This window comes from Cyphomyrmex costatus, unplaced genomic scaffold (genome assembly GCF_001594065.2).
Source record: "Cyphomyrmex costatus isolate MS0001 unplaced genomic scaffold, Ccosl1.0 scaffold30, whole genome shotgun sequence".
Classification (NCBI taxonomy): Eukaryota; Metazoa; Arthropoda; class Insecta; order Hymenoptera; family Formicidae; genus Cyphomyrmex; species Cyphomyrmex costatus.
In genome coordinates, this window is record NW_017277125.1 from 49,926 (window position 1) to 67,448 (window position 17,523).

The 17,523-nt window shown below is 31.4% G+C and overlaps 1 protein-coding gene across 1 annotated transcript; it reads left to right on the top strand.

The window, feature by feature from the left end:
- Positions 1–240: 240 nt before the first annotated feature.
- On the top strand, positions 241–14,451 carry Jarid2 (Jumonji, AT rich interactive domain 2). The gene is made up of 12 exons (XM_018541929.1): positions 241–519; positions 687–856; positions 2,206–5,677; positions 5,762–5,981; positions 6,139–6,291; positions 7,077–7,275; positions 7,370–7,518; positions 10,298–10,604; positions 13,193–13,599; positions 13,730–13,828; positions 13,942–14,244; positions 14,356–14,451. Exons 1-12 carry the CDS (start codon positions 434–436, stop codon positions 14,449–14,451), a joined length of 5,661 nt encoding a protein of 1,886 aa, XP_018397431.1. The 5' UTR covers positions 241–433.
- Positions 14,452–17,523: the final 3,072 nt, after the last annotated feature.

The window sequence follows — 17,523 nt, forward strand, 5'->3', positions numbered from 1 at the left end:
CGCGTCCTGAATACGGGCCAAAAAGAACAAACCCCTATGGGCTAAATAGCATGGAGACCACAGCTACTCTTTGCTGTGTGATCATGGTATTAAATCTGTCAATTTTCTGTTGACGATCCTATTTATCCTAATTGGTGCACTGTCAAGACGAACTGCTATGAACGTGCCGAATGTGCCTCAAATAATTTAGCTTAATTCGAATTGATTGATTTTCTTTATGATACATCAAAGAATTCTTTGATGATACGTTATAACTAGTGCGATGGTAATAATTTTTATCGATCGTCTGAAATATCGATTCGTTTAAGTTTCATCGAAAACGGAACAGAATCAGTTTTTACGCAAAGAATGCGTTTAGTAGAACTTTGAATGTACATTGAAATAATAGAAATCACAATTTCGTGTTCACCGAAATTTTAATCCCTATCTCAAAATGGTTTTGAGTCGCAACGACAAACGAAAAAGGAAAGAAGGAGATCTGGTAGATCTTATGGAACCACTTTCGGAATCTCCGAAAAGGTAACTCCTAAATTAACATGTAATATGTTTTTAATGATAATAACTTCTCAAACTGTAAATAAAGTATATTTTTTAAAATATACATACGCTTAATCATGCTATGTATTTTGTATTAATTTTTAAAGAGAGAGGTTGCCATTGTACTAAATTGCAATTATCTATTCCAGAACCAAAGTTCATGCACAAAGAAAATTTGCGCAAGGTGCGATCGCAGTATTTAATACATCACCTACACCTATTAAAGACAAAGAGAAAGCTAAACCTGGTACAATCACAGAATTAATAACTCACAAACGACCAAACACTGAGGATTTTTTAACATTTTTATGCTTCAGAGGTTAGGTTAATAGCAATGTTTTTATTTAAATCGATAATTTTTAGTCAAAAAATTATTTATTCTAAATGATGATACAATATGCTAAATTGTAAGAGATACAGAAGGATGAATTTTATATACGTGAATGATTCGATAAGTCTGGTAAGTCTTTATGAGATAGTGCCACAATTTAATGATGTGACATCTACAAAGTATCACTCTTCAAATCCTGTGCCAAATTTCAGCCAAAATTGGCACATTGTTCGATCATTGTTTCAAGCGAGTAAGAAGCTTAGCAATTGCCACATTGAAAAATGAAAAAAAAAAAAAAACAAATTCCATGCAAAATTACAGAATTGGACTTTGAATTAATTTCTCATTCATGATATTACCTGGATTGAAACAAAGAATCATTAAAGCTTAATTCTGTAATTTTGCATGAAATTTTTTTTTCATTTTCATACGTGGCAACTGCTTGTTCGTTTGAAACAATGATTGAACCTGAACAATGCATCAATTCTGGCTGAATTTTGTCACAGAAGAGTTTGAAGAGTGATACTTTCCAAATGTTACATCATCAAATGGATTATGGCACTACTTCACAAAGATTTGACTTATCGAACCACCTGTGTGCGTGTGTACACATATATATATATATATATATATATACATACATACAGGATATTTTAAGATTTAACAGACAAATTGTGAGAGCATATTGTATAAGTAATGAAACACATACTCCCTCCTTTTTGTGCCAACTTTCGGTTGGCAGCAGTCGGTCGTGAAAATAAAAAGATTTTATATGAAGTTTAATTAGAAATGCTTTATTGTAAAGTTATAAACAAATATTAAAATAAAACATCAAATAGGAAACAATGAATCTTGCATTGTACAAAAAATAAAAGTGTACATTTTGTGTACAGAAACTTGTTTATTTCGTATGTATTCACATCATATTTACTATCTTTAAACGATTCAATATCATTTTGACCTGTGTATAGATTTGTTTGTAACTTTGTAATAAAGCATTTCTGGCAAAACTTTATATAACACTTTTTTCTTATTTCCACTTGTAGAATATGTTCCTGTAGTCTGTCCATTGAATCCTGAAACATCCTGCCTGTATGAATGTGTGTGCGTGTGCGCATGCGTGTTTTTTTTCTATTAATAAAATATAAAACAGAACACATGTTACTTAGAAATGTATATTTTATTATTACTATTTCTGTTTAGCATTAGTGTTAAAAAGACTATTATATAATTTATATTATATATTTATTTATATATAGTTGTTGTAATCTATCTTGATTTAAACGTTTCTTTGATTTATACATTCTTTAGATGACAAATTCTTTTTTCAAATTTAGGAACATCTATTTTGCCACCTAATTTAAATTTTTTCAATACTGGCAACAAAAAGGAGAAACAAGGATCTAAACCAACTCAAACTTCTATAGAAAAAACATTGTCCTCTACTAGTACTTTCACAGAGATTCAGAAGCAAGAAAACACATGCCAAAAAAATGTGACAAAAGTAAAACCTATTGTTTCGAATAAAAAGAAAGTGACAAGTGCATTACACAAAAGTATTACTAAACTTAAGACGACTACATCTACGGTTCAAGCACTTAAAAAAAAATATCAAGAACAACGCCTTGCTAAGCAAAGAATCAAAAATAAATTTAAAACTACTTGCGTTATGAAGACAAGATCATGTACGGAGAGATCTATGTTAAAGGCTGGACTTCAGTTGACACCGCGAAAATTTTTACCTAAAATCAAGACAAAGAGGCATGGCTTAAGAAGTAGTGTACTACCAGAGAAAACTAGTAAATCTCTATCAAAAACGAAAGTTACGTTACCAAAACCAAAGAAGAAAGTCAATCTAAAATTGAAAAATAGTGATACTTCAAATATAGATATGTCATCCGAAGAAGACAATGATGTCGACAACGAAGAAAGGGAAGAATTACATATAGAGAAAGCAACATCACAAATAAAGCGAAACATACAAAGAGGCATCCAAAAAAAGATTTGTACTAGAAGTAAGTCAGAAATGAGGAGAGTTACTCGATCGTCTAGTGGCACAGTCTCTTCACAAAATCTTTCTAGGAGGCCTACCAGAAAAACAAAAGAAGCAGCTGCTGTGTATATGGAAATTCTTGGGAGAAAACTAGTGAGCCCGGATTTAGAAAATGATAACGTTTCAGTTGAGAGCTTTCCCGAGCTGCCAAATGCTCGTAGAATAACGCAAACGGAGAACGAGCTTAAAGCCAAAGTGAAACAAAGTAGTATCAAGGCTATTGTTAAAACCAAGGATTCTAAAGTTAGTTCCTACAATAGTAACACTAATAAGCGATTGGATAAAAGCAAAAATAATAAACTGATTTTAAAGAGCAAACGTCTGCTGAGGGTACAAAGATATTGTGAAGAGGATAGCGACGAAGAATCTGAGAGCTCGATAGAAACAAACAATTCAAGACCTATTACCAGACAGAGTCTTGGGAAAATTGATAAACCAATCAGAAGCCTTAGATCATCCTCCAAAAATGCAACTATACAAACAGAAATACAAAGTAACGTAAATAATAAACCGAAAACTCAAATTCAAAATTGCGTGAAATCAGTTAGAGAAAAATTTGTGTTAAAACACAAACGCGAGAAAAATATATGTAAAACGTCGTTAAATAAGATTAAACAAAAGAACCTTAAAAGTAATCAAAATGAGAAGGGGGAATCAGAAGAGGAGACGTTAGGAATGCTACTCAATAAAATAAAGAAGAAAAAAGATAACGAGGAAGAAGAGGAAGGGCAGATCCCTGACAATATTAACAATCTGAAAGATAAAAAGGCAGCTTGCAGTAACATACAAAAAACAACTGATCTGTCGAAGGTATCAGACGACGAGGAATCTTTTCGAGGGTTTACTAAGAAGGCAATATCAAAAGTTTTGAATTCATGTCAGACGCATGCTAATGTTAATTTATTAGTCACAGAGTCTGACAAAAAGTTGAATTTACCCAAAACATTGGATGTATCGCAAACAGCGAATCAAAGCGTCATTTTACAGAAAAGTAAAGTAGAAACATCATCAATCAAAGACGGTTTTTCCGTTGCGAATCCGTTAAATGGTGAATGCAATGTATTTGTGCAGGAAAAATCTATATTAGATTTGTCCGACAAGACTCAAAGCTTATTGTTGCCATTTACAGAACAGACGAGCAAAAAATGTAATCGCGAAAATGAGGTTTCTTCCAATCTTATACCACTATCTACTCTGCACACAAGAAAAGAACGAGTAAATATGTCAACCGAACAAATAGAAAAGTGGTTGAATGAAAGTTCATTTGCCAAAGAAGAGAGCAAGCTGGAGATGGAAAACGTTTCTAGTTTTAGGTACGATTCTGCAGAAAAGTTAAAGACGGATGTCTCGCATCTATCTATTTCAACGAAAATCCAACATTTGGTACGCCCGGTCAACGTTACACTTTCAAAATTATCAGATAAGACAAATTTGAAGGATCGTATAGGAGTCCACAATAAAAATGTGATACCAGTAATATCCGATATGCGTAATACCGGAGTGAAGCGACAAAATGCAGTTGTTGACAAAAATAAGAGCACTATCAAAGGAAAACAGACTGTCAAGAATAAAACTGGAAAAACGAACAAAGATACCTCTTTTTCTGAAGATACAAGCAACAATACTGTCTTTAAAACAGATCAAAACTCGGTGGATGATTCTGTAGAGAAGAAATCATCGACAGAGAAGAAAACGTTTCAGCCGCGAAAACCTTTTTTGCCCAAAGTCAAGGAACGGAAAACTGTAATACCGAATGCGAACGCGTTTTCGCCAGAGAACGAGAGCAGTGTTTACGCATTTGAAAGTGATGCCGAAGTTCCCGTTAGCACACCTTTCCGAAGAAAAATCAAAGATAATGCAAGACGTTCGACAGCAGCAACCTCTACGGAGACCATAATATCCGAGTCCAAAATAATCCCTAACAAATTAAGTTCAAAGGATTCTGAACCATTGGATAGTAAAGAAAAATCATTAAACGATCCCGTAACGATTGCAAAGAAAGAACAAGAGTCGCAAAGATCAAAGAACGTAGTAAATATAACTCCAAGCGTGAGCAAGTTTGAATTACCCAATAATTTTGCAAGCTTGACCACTGTCCAAGTGCTGCCACTTGATAAACTCACGACAAGTTGGAGCAACTTAAATTGTAGTGCTTCCATAGCGGTACAAGTGAATCTCGACGAGACCACGCGAGAACACGAAAACAATATAAGTCAACAGAAAAGTACCGAGATATCTACTCAAACCGAAATGAATAACGAGAATGACGACGACAACGATGGACATCTATTTTATATTCCGTTACAGGCTGTTACAAGAGGCGGTCCAAATCTGGTACAAGGACAACAGCTAATACAGGGCGTGGCTGTTAAACTCGGTACTGAAGGACCGACTGGTCCTAATCAAAGAGTACTCCTTCGAGCTAAATTGGTCACTAAGCCACCGTTATCAGTGGCACGTTGTCCACCAATAGGTACAGTACAGCCGACAACGCGTACTCCATCTAATCCTGCAGTAATTACAGTGGAACAACAAGTTCCATCAACATCATCGACCGCAACTGTGTCAACCGCAATAGCAAGTATGTCGAACGTGGAGATGCAATCAACATCATTAATGAAAAATGAAATGTCAATGCCAAGTTTGAATCGTCAAAATGTCAGTACGATTATAAATAGCAATTCAGAAAAACTCACAAAATCACCAAAGTCTAGAGAAAGAAAAACTTCTATAGATTCGACAAAAAGCGGGAAGAGGTATTATTGAACGTTATATTTTCGAAATAACATAAATAATTTAAGTGCGAAATTATGCATTCACATATGATAAAAACCTTTTAGGATACAAATGAAATGCAAACAAAAGGAACTAGGCTCTTCAAGCAGTAGTACGACGTTTCTAGGCACGAAAATCGCGAATGATGAAGCTCGCGTAGTCGAGGCGCCAACATTTCATCCAACGGAGAAAGATTTCCAGGATCCATTAGAGTATATAGATAAGATAAGGCCAGTCGCTGAAAAATTTGGAATTTGTAAAGTGGTACCTCCACCGAATTTCAAGGTAAATATCACATAGAGAAACATCATAGTTCTACTAAATAAATAATACACACGCACATATATATATATATATATATATATATATATAGTACATATTAAATGTTATTTTAATTACATTATTATCTTATGATTTTCTCGTTTTCTTTTTCAATTTTTAGCCAGAATGCAAGGTGTCTGATGATATGAGATTTACCGCTTATAATCAATATGTACATCGCATGCTACACAGATGGGGTCCTAATGTAAAAGAAATTATGGCTATCAAGAAATATTTAGCTACTCAGAGTATTACTTTGACTCAACCTCCATGGGTAAAATTGTTTGTATATGCATGCGTGCATGCATACGTGCGTGCGTACATATATGTTTATAGGGTGTTCGGCGTAACAATGCAATTTTTTAAACACTTGATGTTAAAAAAAAAGATTGGAAGATGAAATTCATCTGTTTCAAGTAGGCTATAACATGCGATAAAAAAATTTTTTTTAATTTTTTTAATAAAAAATCAAGATCATCTTGAATAATAGCACCATACAATATTTTTTTCATTATAAGGGTCTTCAAGACGAATTCAACTCAAGAATGTCACTTTTATTGACGGTTTTATCAACTTAATTGATACACATGAACATCTTGTATACTTTTATTACGATTTCCAAAGATATTCCGAAGATAATTTTAAACTATTTACGCATTATGGACTAAGCGACCATAGTCTTTCTTTATTAATGAATATTTATGATACATATTATGTGTATTAATAAAGTCAATAGTGACATTGTCGTTAAATTTGTCTTGAAGACCCCTACAGTATTATAGGAAAAAAATTGTATGGTACTATTTAAAAAATTTAAGGTGACCTTCATTTCTTTTTAATAAAAGAAATTGTTTAAACATTTTGTTATCGCATATTATAGCCCGCATGAAACAGATAAATATTCACCTTCAATCTTCCTTAGCTGTCGAAATGTTCAAACAAAATTATGCGGACCATTACGCTGAATACCCTATATATATATTTTTTTTTTTTTCAAATAGATATTGTATAATTGAGAAAATTTAAAGGTCAGTGTTTACTAATAATTAACTTTTTCAGATTGGTGGAATGGAGGTAGATTTACCTCATTTATATCAAACAGTTCAAAGTTTGGGTGGATTGAAAGAAGTAATTGAGAAAAAAAAGTGGCAAAAAGTAGCAGATGGCATGAAAATACCGAAATCAGCACAGGATCGTGTTACTAAATTAGATGATATTTATTGTAAATATTTATTGCCATATGATACATTATCCCCAGGTATATTTTATATCATAAATAAGCTTTTTCTTATTAAAGATGTAAAAAAATGTATATTCTCAGAATTATTTATAATTATAAATAATTTATTTAGAGGAACGTGGAAAATTGTTTGATGAGGTTGAAAGTGAATGGATAAAAAAAGAAAGCAAAGCCTTGCAAAGGCAAGAAGTATCATCTAATGATAACGATGAGGAAGAGGATGAAGACAGTTCTGATGAAATTGAAGAATGCATCGTTAAAGTATGACATTAATTCATTATCATTCTTATTTTTATTATAAGATGTAGAAAATATTTATTTTTATGTGCAATTTTTTTAAATTTAATTTGAACGGATTTAATTTTTTATTCAAAGTGTAAACCAGAAATCTATTTCAATTTTCAAATATTTTATTACAAATTTTAAAAATGTATCATTTCTAGTACATTTTATATATTACGTGAGCAGTCTTTATTGAAAGAATTAATAAGTTAGAACATATTTGAAAATCTCTCAAGTAATTTTCGTGCATATGCATACGTATATAGAGTATTTAATATTAGTTAAAAGATTGTTATGAGTAAATAGAAAGTAGGCTAAACTAAATCGAAACGTCCTGTACTATTTTGCAATTTTTACAATAATTAATAAGATACTAATTTCTAAACATCACTGAATAAATATGTATCTGTCTAACATATCATCAAATGCAAGCGCATAGCATGATGTAACCACCCAACACGGGGAAATGTTTTCTTTCGCTGCTCATACATTGCTAAAACCGCTTATAGTATACACCTTTTTCCGCGCCTAATATAATAACTTACTACGATAGACGGTTCTATTCCACCGCACGCTTGCATTTGGCAATAGACCATGTTATTCAGCAATTTTTAGAATTAATATTTTTTTAAATATTGCGAAAATTACAAAATAATATAAAACTTTTCGATTCTCAGTTTAATCTACTTTACCTATCTGATAGTAAGCAGAAAGTCGAAATCAGTGACTACCAGCGCGAGTTCTGATTGACTGCCGCTTTTCTGCTTTTTGTTTTCCTGTCTTAGGGTCTGAGCACAAGCACTGCCGTAACATTTTACAACATAATTAAGTTGTAGACGTAAATAACGCACAAGCTTTGGCGTATCGGCGTATGACGTGTTTATGCACGCTATCGAAAGATATGGCAATAATGTACATAAACACGTCATACGCCGATACGCCAAAGCTTGTGCGTTATTTACGTCTATAACAAGTTGTCGTAAAATGTTACGGCAATGCTTATGCTCAGACCCTTAGGTTTAAACCCTTGTATTGAGAGTGTGTTCCATTTTGTGTTCATAGCACTTATAAACATTATTCTTATTTAATATTTTATAGATAATAAAAATAATATGATGCTTACAGCATGTAAGGCGTGAAAACGTAATCCTAATATCAAATACTTTATACAGGGTGAGGCATAAAAAACAAACGAGTTATTTAGATAGCCCATTTTAGATGCCTCATCCTATATACAGTAGTATGTATCAAAAGTTCCTAAACTGTTAATTATCTCAGAATATAATGGTTTACTAGAGAAATATTTTTATACAAAAGTTGTAGAGTTTCAACAAATACATCAGTTCACAATACCCATTCGACTGTGAACACAAGTATGAAAGAATTCTCAAAGTCAACTTTAAAATTTTTAAGGAAAACTTTCTTTTTCTATTCAATATTTTTATACTGACATCATGATTTTTCCAAAATTCTAGACTAAAGTTCCTCTCCTTTAGTTAAATATACTTCGAGATATGAGTTAACAAAGTGCAGGTATTGCCAGCGTTGACATTATCTAAGATGTCCGACCAACAGCCAACACTTCTTAAATGCTGTTTATGGTCATGATCTTGATAATATTTGTCAAGGCGTTGGATAGTTGGATAGTTGCTCTAATATTTATTTTAAGTATAAAATTAAAAATTCTCTCTCTCTCTCTCTCTCTCTCTCTCTCTCTCTCTCTCTCTCTCTCACTCAAAGATCTTGATATTGACTACAAAAATATTGAACAAAAAGAAGCTTTTATTTAAAATTTAAAAATTAATTTTGAATCTTTCCGCATTTAAGCTCAGAGTCAAATGGGTATCTCAGTTTGATGCATTTATTAAAACTCTACAACTTTTGTATGAAACATTTTTCCAGCCAACCAATTTCTGAAATAATTAGCTGTGCTGGAACCTTTAACATGCACTGGATACAGGGTGATTCATTTTAATTTTAACAAATATCTTGAAAAATATAGAAAAGTTCCTTTATAATAAAATACTATATAATAAAATTGTTTTTTATTAAAAACTTTTCGAGTTATAAAACTTGAAAGTTAAAGTATACCGGCGTTAGGATTACTCGGTAATAAGATGTCCGACCGATGGTTAAAACCTCTTGAATATTATCTGGAGACATGGTAGTGTCTCGGCGCTAAGACTAAGCACAGCAACACTGCACTGCACATCTTGGGTAATGCTAATAATTCCTGCACATAGAATGCGGGAACGCTTGCCGCGCGATGGAAATTGAGAAACGCGAGATCAATCAGGTTATTCTTTTTCATAAAAATGAAAGAATAATTGGCTATTACGCAAATTTCTGCCGCGCAGAAAGTCGCGTCTGGTTTGTGGGAACCAGAATACCGATGGTACCGTAGCTTTCAAGCCTTGTAAACTTAAAAAGTTCTTAATGAAAGATAACTTTATTAGAGTGTTTTAAAAACTCTTGAGGTAAACTACGTAATGAAAAAAATGATGAAAAATGGAAGTTTTATTTAAAAAATTTAAAGTGACCTTGATCTGACCTTAATGACGTTATGTAAGGTCAAATCAATGGTACTTTCTTATATTTCTCTTCGTACTGTACAACTTTTATCTGAAACATTTTTCTGTATTCTCTATATTTTTCGAGATATTTACCCGTTAAGATTAAAACGAACCATTTTGTGTATATATATATTGTATATATGTACATTTTACCTATAAGTGTATCTATATTTGTTATATCAAAGGGAAGAAACATGCCATTGAATGCTTTTTATCGAATTGCCCGTAATACTCAACGTATGTGGTTCGGTGAAAATCAACGAGGAAATGAAACCGAGGGTGCTTCCGCCAACGAGGTAGAGAATGCATTTTGGAAACATGTTGCCGAGAGAAAACGTCATGTCTGCGTACATGCGGCAAGCATTGATTCAAGCGGTCGTGGATTTGGATTTTCTGTTGCAAAAAACAGTCCGTTTGCAAGACATCCTTGGAATCTTAAAGTGTTCACTAACAATCCTGGATCAGTATTAAGAGCTTTGGGTCCATTAATGGGTATATAATCTTTATATACCTATATGAGACATTTTTGTCAAATTGACCACCCACCGTTCCAAAATTGTACTTAACATAGAAAAATCACCTTGCACACAAATGTAGCTTTAGTCATAAGCTATCGAAAGCTATCATATAAACAATTGCAGAATTCAAGATAGCGAAATTGTAATCAACAGATTTGTAATCAGGGTCCACGACATACTTGAAAACAAACTTTAAAGTGTATTGCTTCAACGAGTATTGGCACTGACTTTTATTTTATTTTCTTTTTACTCTTCTTCATATTTGCCATATTGAATTCTAATCTTGAATTTTGCAATTGTTCACATGGCTTTTACTAGTTTATGGTATATCTAAATTTACATTTATGTGCAAGATGATTTTTCTACTTTCTCAAGTATAATTTTGGAACGGTGAGTGGCTGATTTGACAAAGAATGCCCTATATAAAATCTTTATATTATATATTGGTAACGAAAGGATAAAAAATAAGATTTATTGAATTGTCATTTATTATTCATTTTTATTTTTTCGATCCATACAAATGATTATAATGCACTGTTTATGATGTATGTGTGTGCATGCGCGTGTGTGCGCGCGTGTAGGATGTTTAAAATAATTCTGCCAACAATTCTGCTTGTGGTGGACAAATAAAGCGAACTAAACTGATACTAAAAGCATTTTATAATTTTCGCAATAGTTAACGAGATATTAATTATTAAAAATTACTGAATATTTTGGTTTTCAATAATTTTTTACTCAAATTCTATCAACTTTACAGAAAAATAGTAAGAAACAAAAATTGTTTATTTTTTTCTTCTAGAGCTTTAAGAATATTATCAAAATAATGTTTTTAAGGCTTTCACGAGTATTAAGTATCGTCGAAAATATCAAAAGGTTCGCAAGTTATCATCGTGTTTGTATACATTGCTAATGTCAACGTTTTGTGACCCTTGTACTTCATTAGAACGCACTGATACTGATAATTGTTTCAGAATTTTTTATTAACTTTTTAGTACTGCATTTTCTTATTTCTAATTCAAATCAGGATCGAAAAATTTTTAAGGTGTTGATTACAAATCACCTGTAAGGTCTCTGTAAATCGGAATAACGGATCCAAAATTTGATATTTATAGGTAATATGTTAAATTAACATTTTATTCATTTATCCAAGTTTTAGAAAACATTTTTATATTATTTATTTATTAATTCATAAATTGTGTTATTTTAATACTAAAAAATGTTTTGTATTAAATATCAATTTAACACAAAATATTCAAATAACTGGAGGAGTACATTTTCATAATGTTCCAAAATTTATCATTTTCAGAAAACAAAAAAGAAAATTACAAGAAAACTATAATTACAGAAAATAATAACAATATGCCAATTAATATGACGTGAATATTTAAAAAATGCTTAAATATTAAAAATTGCTAAAAGTGTTAAAAAGACAAATAATAGCAAGGTTCTACCAAACAAAAACAAATAAAACAAAGAGCATATGAGCCAATGCTGTATGCTATTGCAAATAATTATTTTTAATAGAGTAAAATATAATTATTTGCAATACCATTCAGCACATAGGCTCATATGTTCCTTGTATTAAAGATATTAAGAAAATGTATTTATTAACAATTTTTATTCGATTTCTTAGTGTTAAAAAAACATAATTTATGAATAAATGAACAAATAACATATATAAAAATAATGTTTCTTAACACGTAATTCTAAGATAAACCAAAAAAACACATTAATTTAACATATTACCTATATAAATATGTTGGATCAGTTATTTCAATTTACAGAAATAATCTCACAGCTATATTTCATAATCAACACTTTACAATTCTCCGATCTTGATTTGAATTAGAGACATTTAAAAAATTTTGGGTGGCCATATTGGATCTACCATTTTGACAGCGAAAACCCGAAAAATTCCGAATATATAATAGATTTACATGGCAACTAAGTTAATTGTCAGTATATTGGTTGGTCAATAAGATTCGCCATTTCCAATTTTGTAAATCCGGGTGTGGATTCATGATTAGTGATCCAAAGAACTCCCGTTTACCGAAATGGTATGGAAATCAAAAGAATTTTCCGCGATATTAAATCCATCATTTTGAATTTTGGAAATTTAATTATGATTTTTCATCTGAGATTTATAGAACAATTCGATACTGATAATTATAAAAATTGAACAAAATTTGGCCCACCTGAGTAATGATTTAAGCATTATCAATCAGTAGTTCGCGAACTATAGCCATCATGTTGGATCTATCATATTGAATTTCCAAAAATTCTAGAATGTAAGAGAAAGTAGATATGTGTACCTATCATTTGAGCTCAGAAAAAGTTTCGATTGAGTTGAATTTTGAACAAAAGGGGTGACTTAACAGAGAATGTCCTTAGAATATACGTACAATATATCACAATATACATAAATGCATATATTAATCCAGATTTACAATTATTTGTATGGAGATAAATAATAAACGACGGTTCAAAGGTTCTCATTTTTTATTATGCTTTTTTTCAATAAAGATGTGTACATTTTTATATGAACGAAGTCTATATTTTTAGGTGTGACCGTACCAACATTGCATGTGGGTATGTTATTCAGCGCTTGTTGTTGGTACCGTGATCCGCATGGTCTACCATGGATAGAGTATCTACACACAGGCGCCAAAAAAATTTGGTATGGGATACCTGATGAGCATAATAATAATTTCCGAAAAGCGCTCTCGAAAATGGTACCACAATATTGCAAAAATAAGACGATATGGTTACCTTCTGATACTGCTATGGTTCCACCGGAATTATTAGTGAGCAATAATGTACCATTATGTCAGACTGTACAAGAACCAGGACAATTTATAATAGTATTTCCAAAAGCGTTCACATCAAGCATATGTACCGGTTATGTTGTATCTGAAAGCGTATATTTCGCACAACCATCCTGGTTAGAAACTGCAGAACAAGTATTTAAGGTATATGTAACATATAAAATTTTTCATATGAGGTTTTTAGCCTTTTAATTTTAATTACGAATTTATTATTATTTGTATATAAAAATATGTATTGTTTGTATATTTGTTTGTATAAAAAAATTTTTTTCAGGATATACAAGATAGTTGCGAACCTTCTATTTTTTCATTTGAAAGATTGTTATTTAATATTATTAATGATACGAGATCGCACATAGATATATTGAAACAGGTAGGAATTAATTTATACTGTAATTGTTAGAAGAATAACATTAAAAATTAAAATATAGATAATACATAAATTTTTTAAGTACTCAGCACTACATCATAATATTATATCTTTAGATATTACCGAGTGTAATAAAGATTTGTGAAAAAGAATTAGATTATCGTAAACAGCTGGAAAATGTAGGTCTTATCAATAGAGAAAGATTGCCTTTACCAGTTAATGGAAAAGGGAAGAAAGGGAAAAAAGTGAAAGAGGATGATGGTGACTTTGAATGTGAGACATGTAGAGCCAATTTGTTTGTCTCTTTGGTAAATAATTCTCGAGATGACAGCGTTTATTGTTTGCCGCATGCCTTGCACTTAATTAATTGTAAGAAGCAGGTTTTGAAACATTGTACTCTCATGTACACGTATGATGAAGTAAGTACAACTTATATAACCAATTAATTAGTATGTCATTTATATACAAGTACGCTAGAGTGTACAAACAAATTCTTTAAGAGTAATTACATCTTAATTTATGTTTATTAGGATGAATTAGACGAATTGATTCACAAACTGGAAAACAGAATTGAAGCCAAATCTAAAAAAACTAATCAAATAAAACAAAATAAACAAGAAAAATAAATCTGTTATTTTATTTATAAAAGATAAAAGTGATTGTTGTTTATTATCAATATTAAAATAAGCATCGCATAACTAGCAAAGATGATTGCATTGTGTTTTACTTGTTGTAATAGAAATTGGTTCAACAACATTTTTTCGTTTATTGCATAATAGATAACAATGATTATAAAGGACATTATGTATAAATAATAGTTTCATATTATATGATTTGGTCCATCTCTTTAGAAACGGTTGTGATAGAATATGTTAAATTACGAGATTTCACGGTACTTTTCTTTGACGAGTTGAACAATAAATATTGTATATTCATACTTCGTTGTTGGTGAGAATATATATCTAATATATGTATTTGTTGTAATTTATTTGTGAGAAATTGACAAATTACAGACTTATTTCAAATTTATCATGAATTGATCTTACTTTTCTTATCTACAACTAATTTAGAATTGCACAATAGTAACTATTTGAAAAGCACATATATGATTCTTTTATAATTATGCATTATATTTATTAAAAAGATATATTGCAAATAATAAGACATTCCGCGAAATACAAAATAATTTATAAAATAAATTATTTATTAACAAACCTGTGTCCGATTTGTTTATTGATATAATTTAATATGATTACGTTGACTTACAGCGAATTTGATTGGATGTACTCAGTGTACATTGATGCATATTAAAGCCATATCGTACATAGATTGACGTAAAATTGTGTTTAATATAAATATAAAAACGGATTAAATTTTTACATTTATTATATTGTATAAATTTATACATTTTATTATACTGTTAAGAGATTACATACCCACTTAGATGGGTTAAAAAAATCGATTTTTTAATTTTTATATTTTCTTATAATATTGAAATCTTAAGATTATTTTCCTTGAGTTTTAACTCAATACGAAAAAATAAAAAGTTACAGCATGTTAAAGAAATATGCGTTACGCCAAACGAGTACTGCTAGACGATCTACACTGAGCTCAAGACTCCGTTCGTTGTTCATTCGCCTGTACATACATGTCAGTAGGAGTTTCTATTGTTTGAGATGCTTTGTCCCTTACTTATGCAAACGGGATTTTGACCGTTGCGATCTTACTTAAGTTAATTAACCTTGAAATGGATGATTCCCATCCATTCTTTGGATGATCCTATATAAGTCAAAAGAAATCTCTATATATCGCTAAATATAAACTTTGAACGCGTTTTTCTCAAAACCATTTTTTAAATCGATACCCAAAATATTTCGAAAACGAATGGACGGATCGAACTCAGTTTTGCTATTTATTCAGCATGGAAGTATGCAGTCTTTATCATAAGATTATTTTAAGCCTTACAGTTTTGTTTTTGCAGCAAAAAAATCGATCAATTTTTGAGGCAATAATTCGCATTCTTATATTCACTTAAACGCCATTTTGTAACAAACGTGAATTGTAAAAATTGGCTACGATAAAGACTAAATTTTTATATATATACATATATATGTATATTATATACGGGATATCCCGTGAGACTTCTCCAACCTCGCACTGGAAGGTACATAGGATCGAAATGAATACAAGAATCTCACACCGTTTAACGATTCTCGCAATATTAATATAGAAATTTTTGAAATTTTTACAATGAGAGCGCGTTTTGAGAAACGCTCCAGTCGCTCGAGGTACAGCTCAATTCACTTTTTCAAACATGAGTTGCATTGGCAGCGCGTTAGAGGCAAGAGAGGAAACGCGTCGTTATTCAACCATCACGGCGTCGCCGCCATTCACATGTCTCGCCGCACCGACAGAATTATAATATAAATTAATTATATTTTTCTGTATATTTCGTAGATTTCTATCATTTTCTCTCTTTCGACATTTATATTCATAGAAGTTTATTATGATTTGTATTTATCCTATTTTTGCAGTATTTCTATTACATATGTAATGTAATCGCAAATGTGCATAGCTATCATTGACGCGAGTCCCTCGACGCGATGCAGCGAGACATATATCTCGTTAAGTAATATGAAAAATGCAAAATAGAGGATTTTTCGACCGTTTAGTCCGTTCTATGTACACAAGAATTGCCAAAAATTGCATAACACCCTATATATCTGTGTGTATCTTCATTAAGAAAATATCTATATATATTTAGTCGCCCATTGCATAGTCATTGAAAAATAAATAATTCAAGATTATTAGTTAATTATTATTTTACTCGGCTACCCTCTTCATTCCTCATTTCCAAAAATCGTATGGGTCCGATCCTTGATCAAAAGGATTAAATTTCTTGACCTAAAAAAAAGGAATCGATAAATACAAGACAGTTAATAGTATCTCCATATCGACGTTAACTCACATTTGGGATTCATTCAAGTGCTTCCGACTTGTGGTACGCGTTTCAGAATGATAACCATAAGAGCGATCCGTTGCGTCCTTCCATGCTCTCTTCTGATTTTCCTTCACTTTTCCTCGACATAAAATTATCCTGGGGCTTTGATGTAACATTGAAAATGTCGATTAATGTATTTGACTGTCAAAATAAAAACAGAACTTGATCGTAAAAAAAAAAGAAGATTTGTTTTTCACATATATACTTCGATTAACTCCCCTCTGTCTAGGGAGGGAGTACGACTTTATACGCGAATAAGTGATGCAAAGATCCACGCCAACTCCCTTTATTAAAAGTCAAGCCTAGAAGCGCTTGACATTTTATACGAGTGAATCTTATTTCACATAGGAAGCTGTGCGACCCTGGACAGGGAGGGGAATGGAATGGATCGTGCTTCGAAAAGTTATTACGTATGTGAGAGAAATAATTCTTAATATTGTAACTATCAGAAAATAAGGTTTATTTCTTAATAACTTATTAACGGAAGAGGCTAAAACCTTCTGAAGGTTATTCAGGATCATGACGTTGACATGTCAAGATCATGATTATTAGAAGAGACTCCTCTAAACAAAATAATTATCGCAATGAAACTTCTTCAGTGCATTACACATCGTAGTTATAATATAACAAAATATGTAAAAATAACCCTTTTGGCAACTTGAAACACATTTTTCAAAATTGTTACGTGATGGAACAA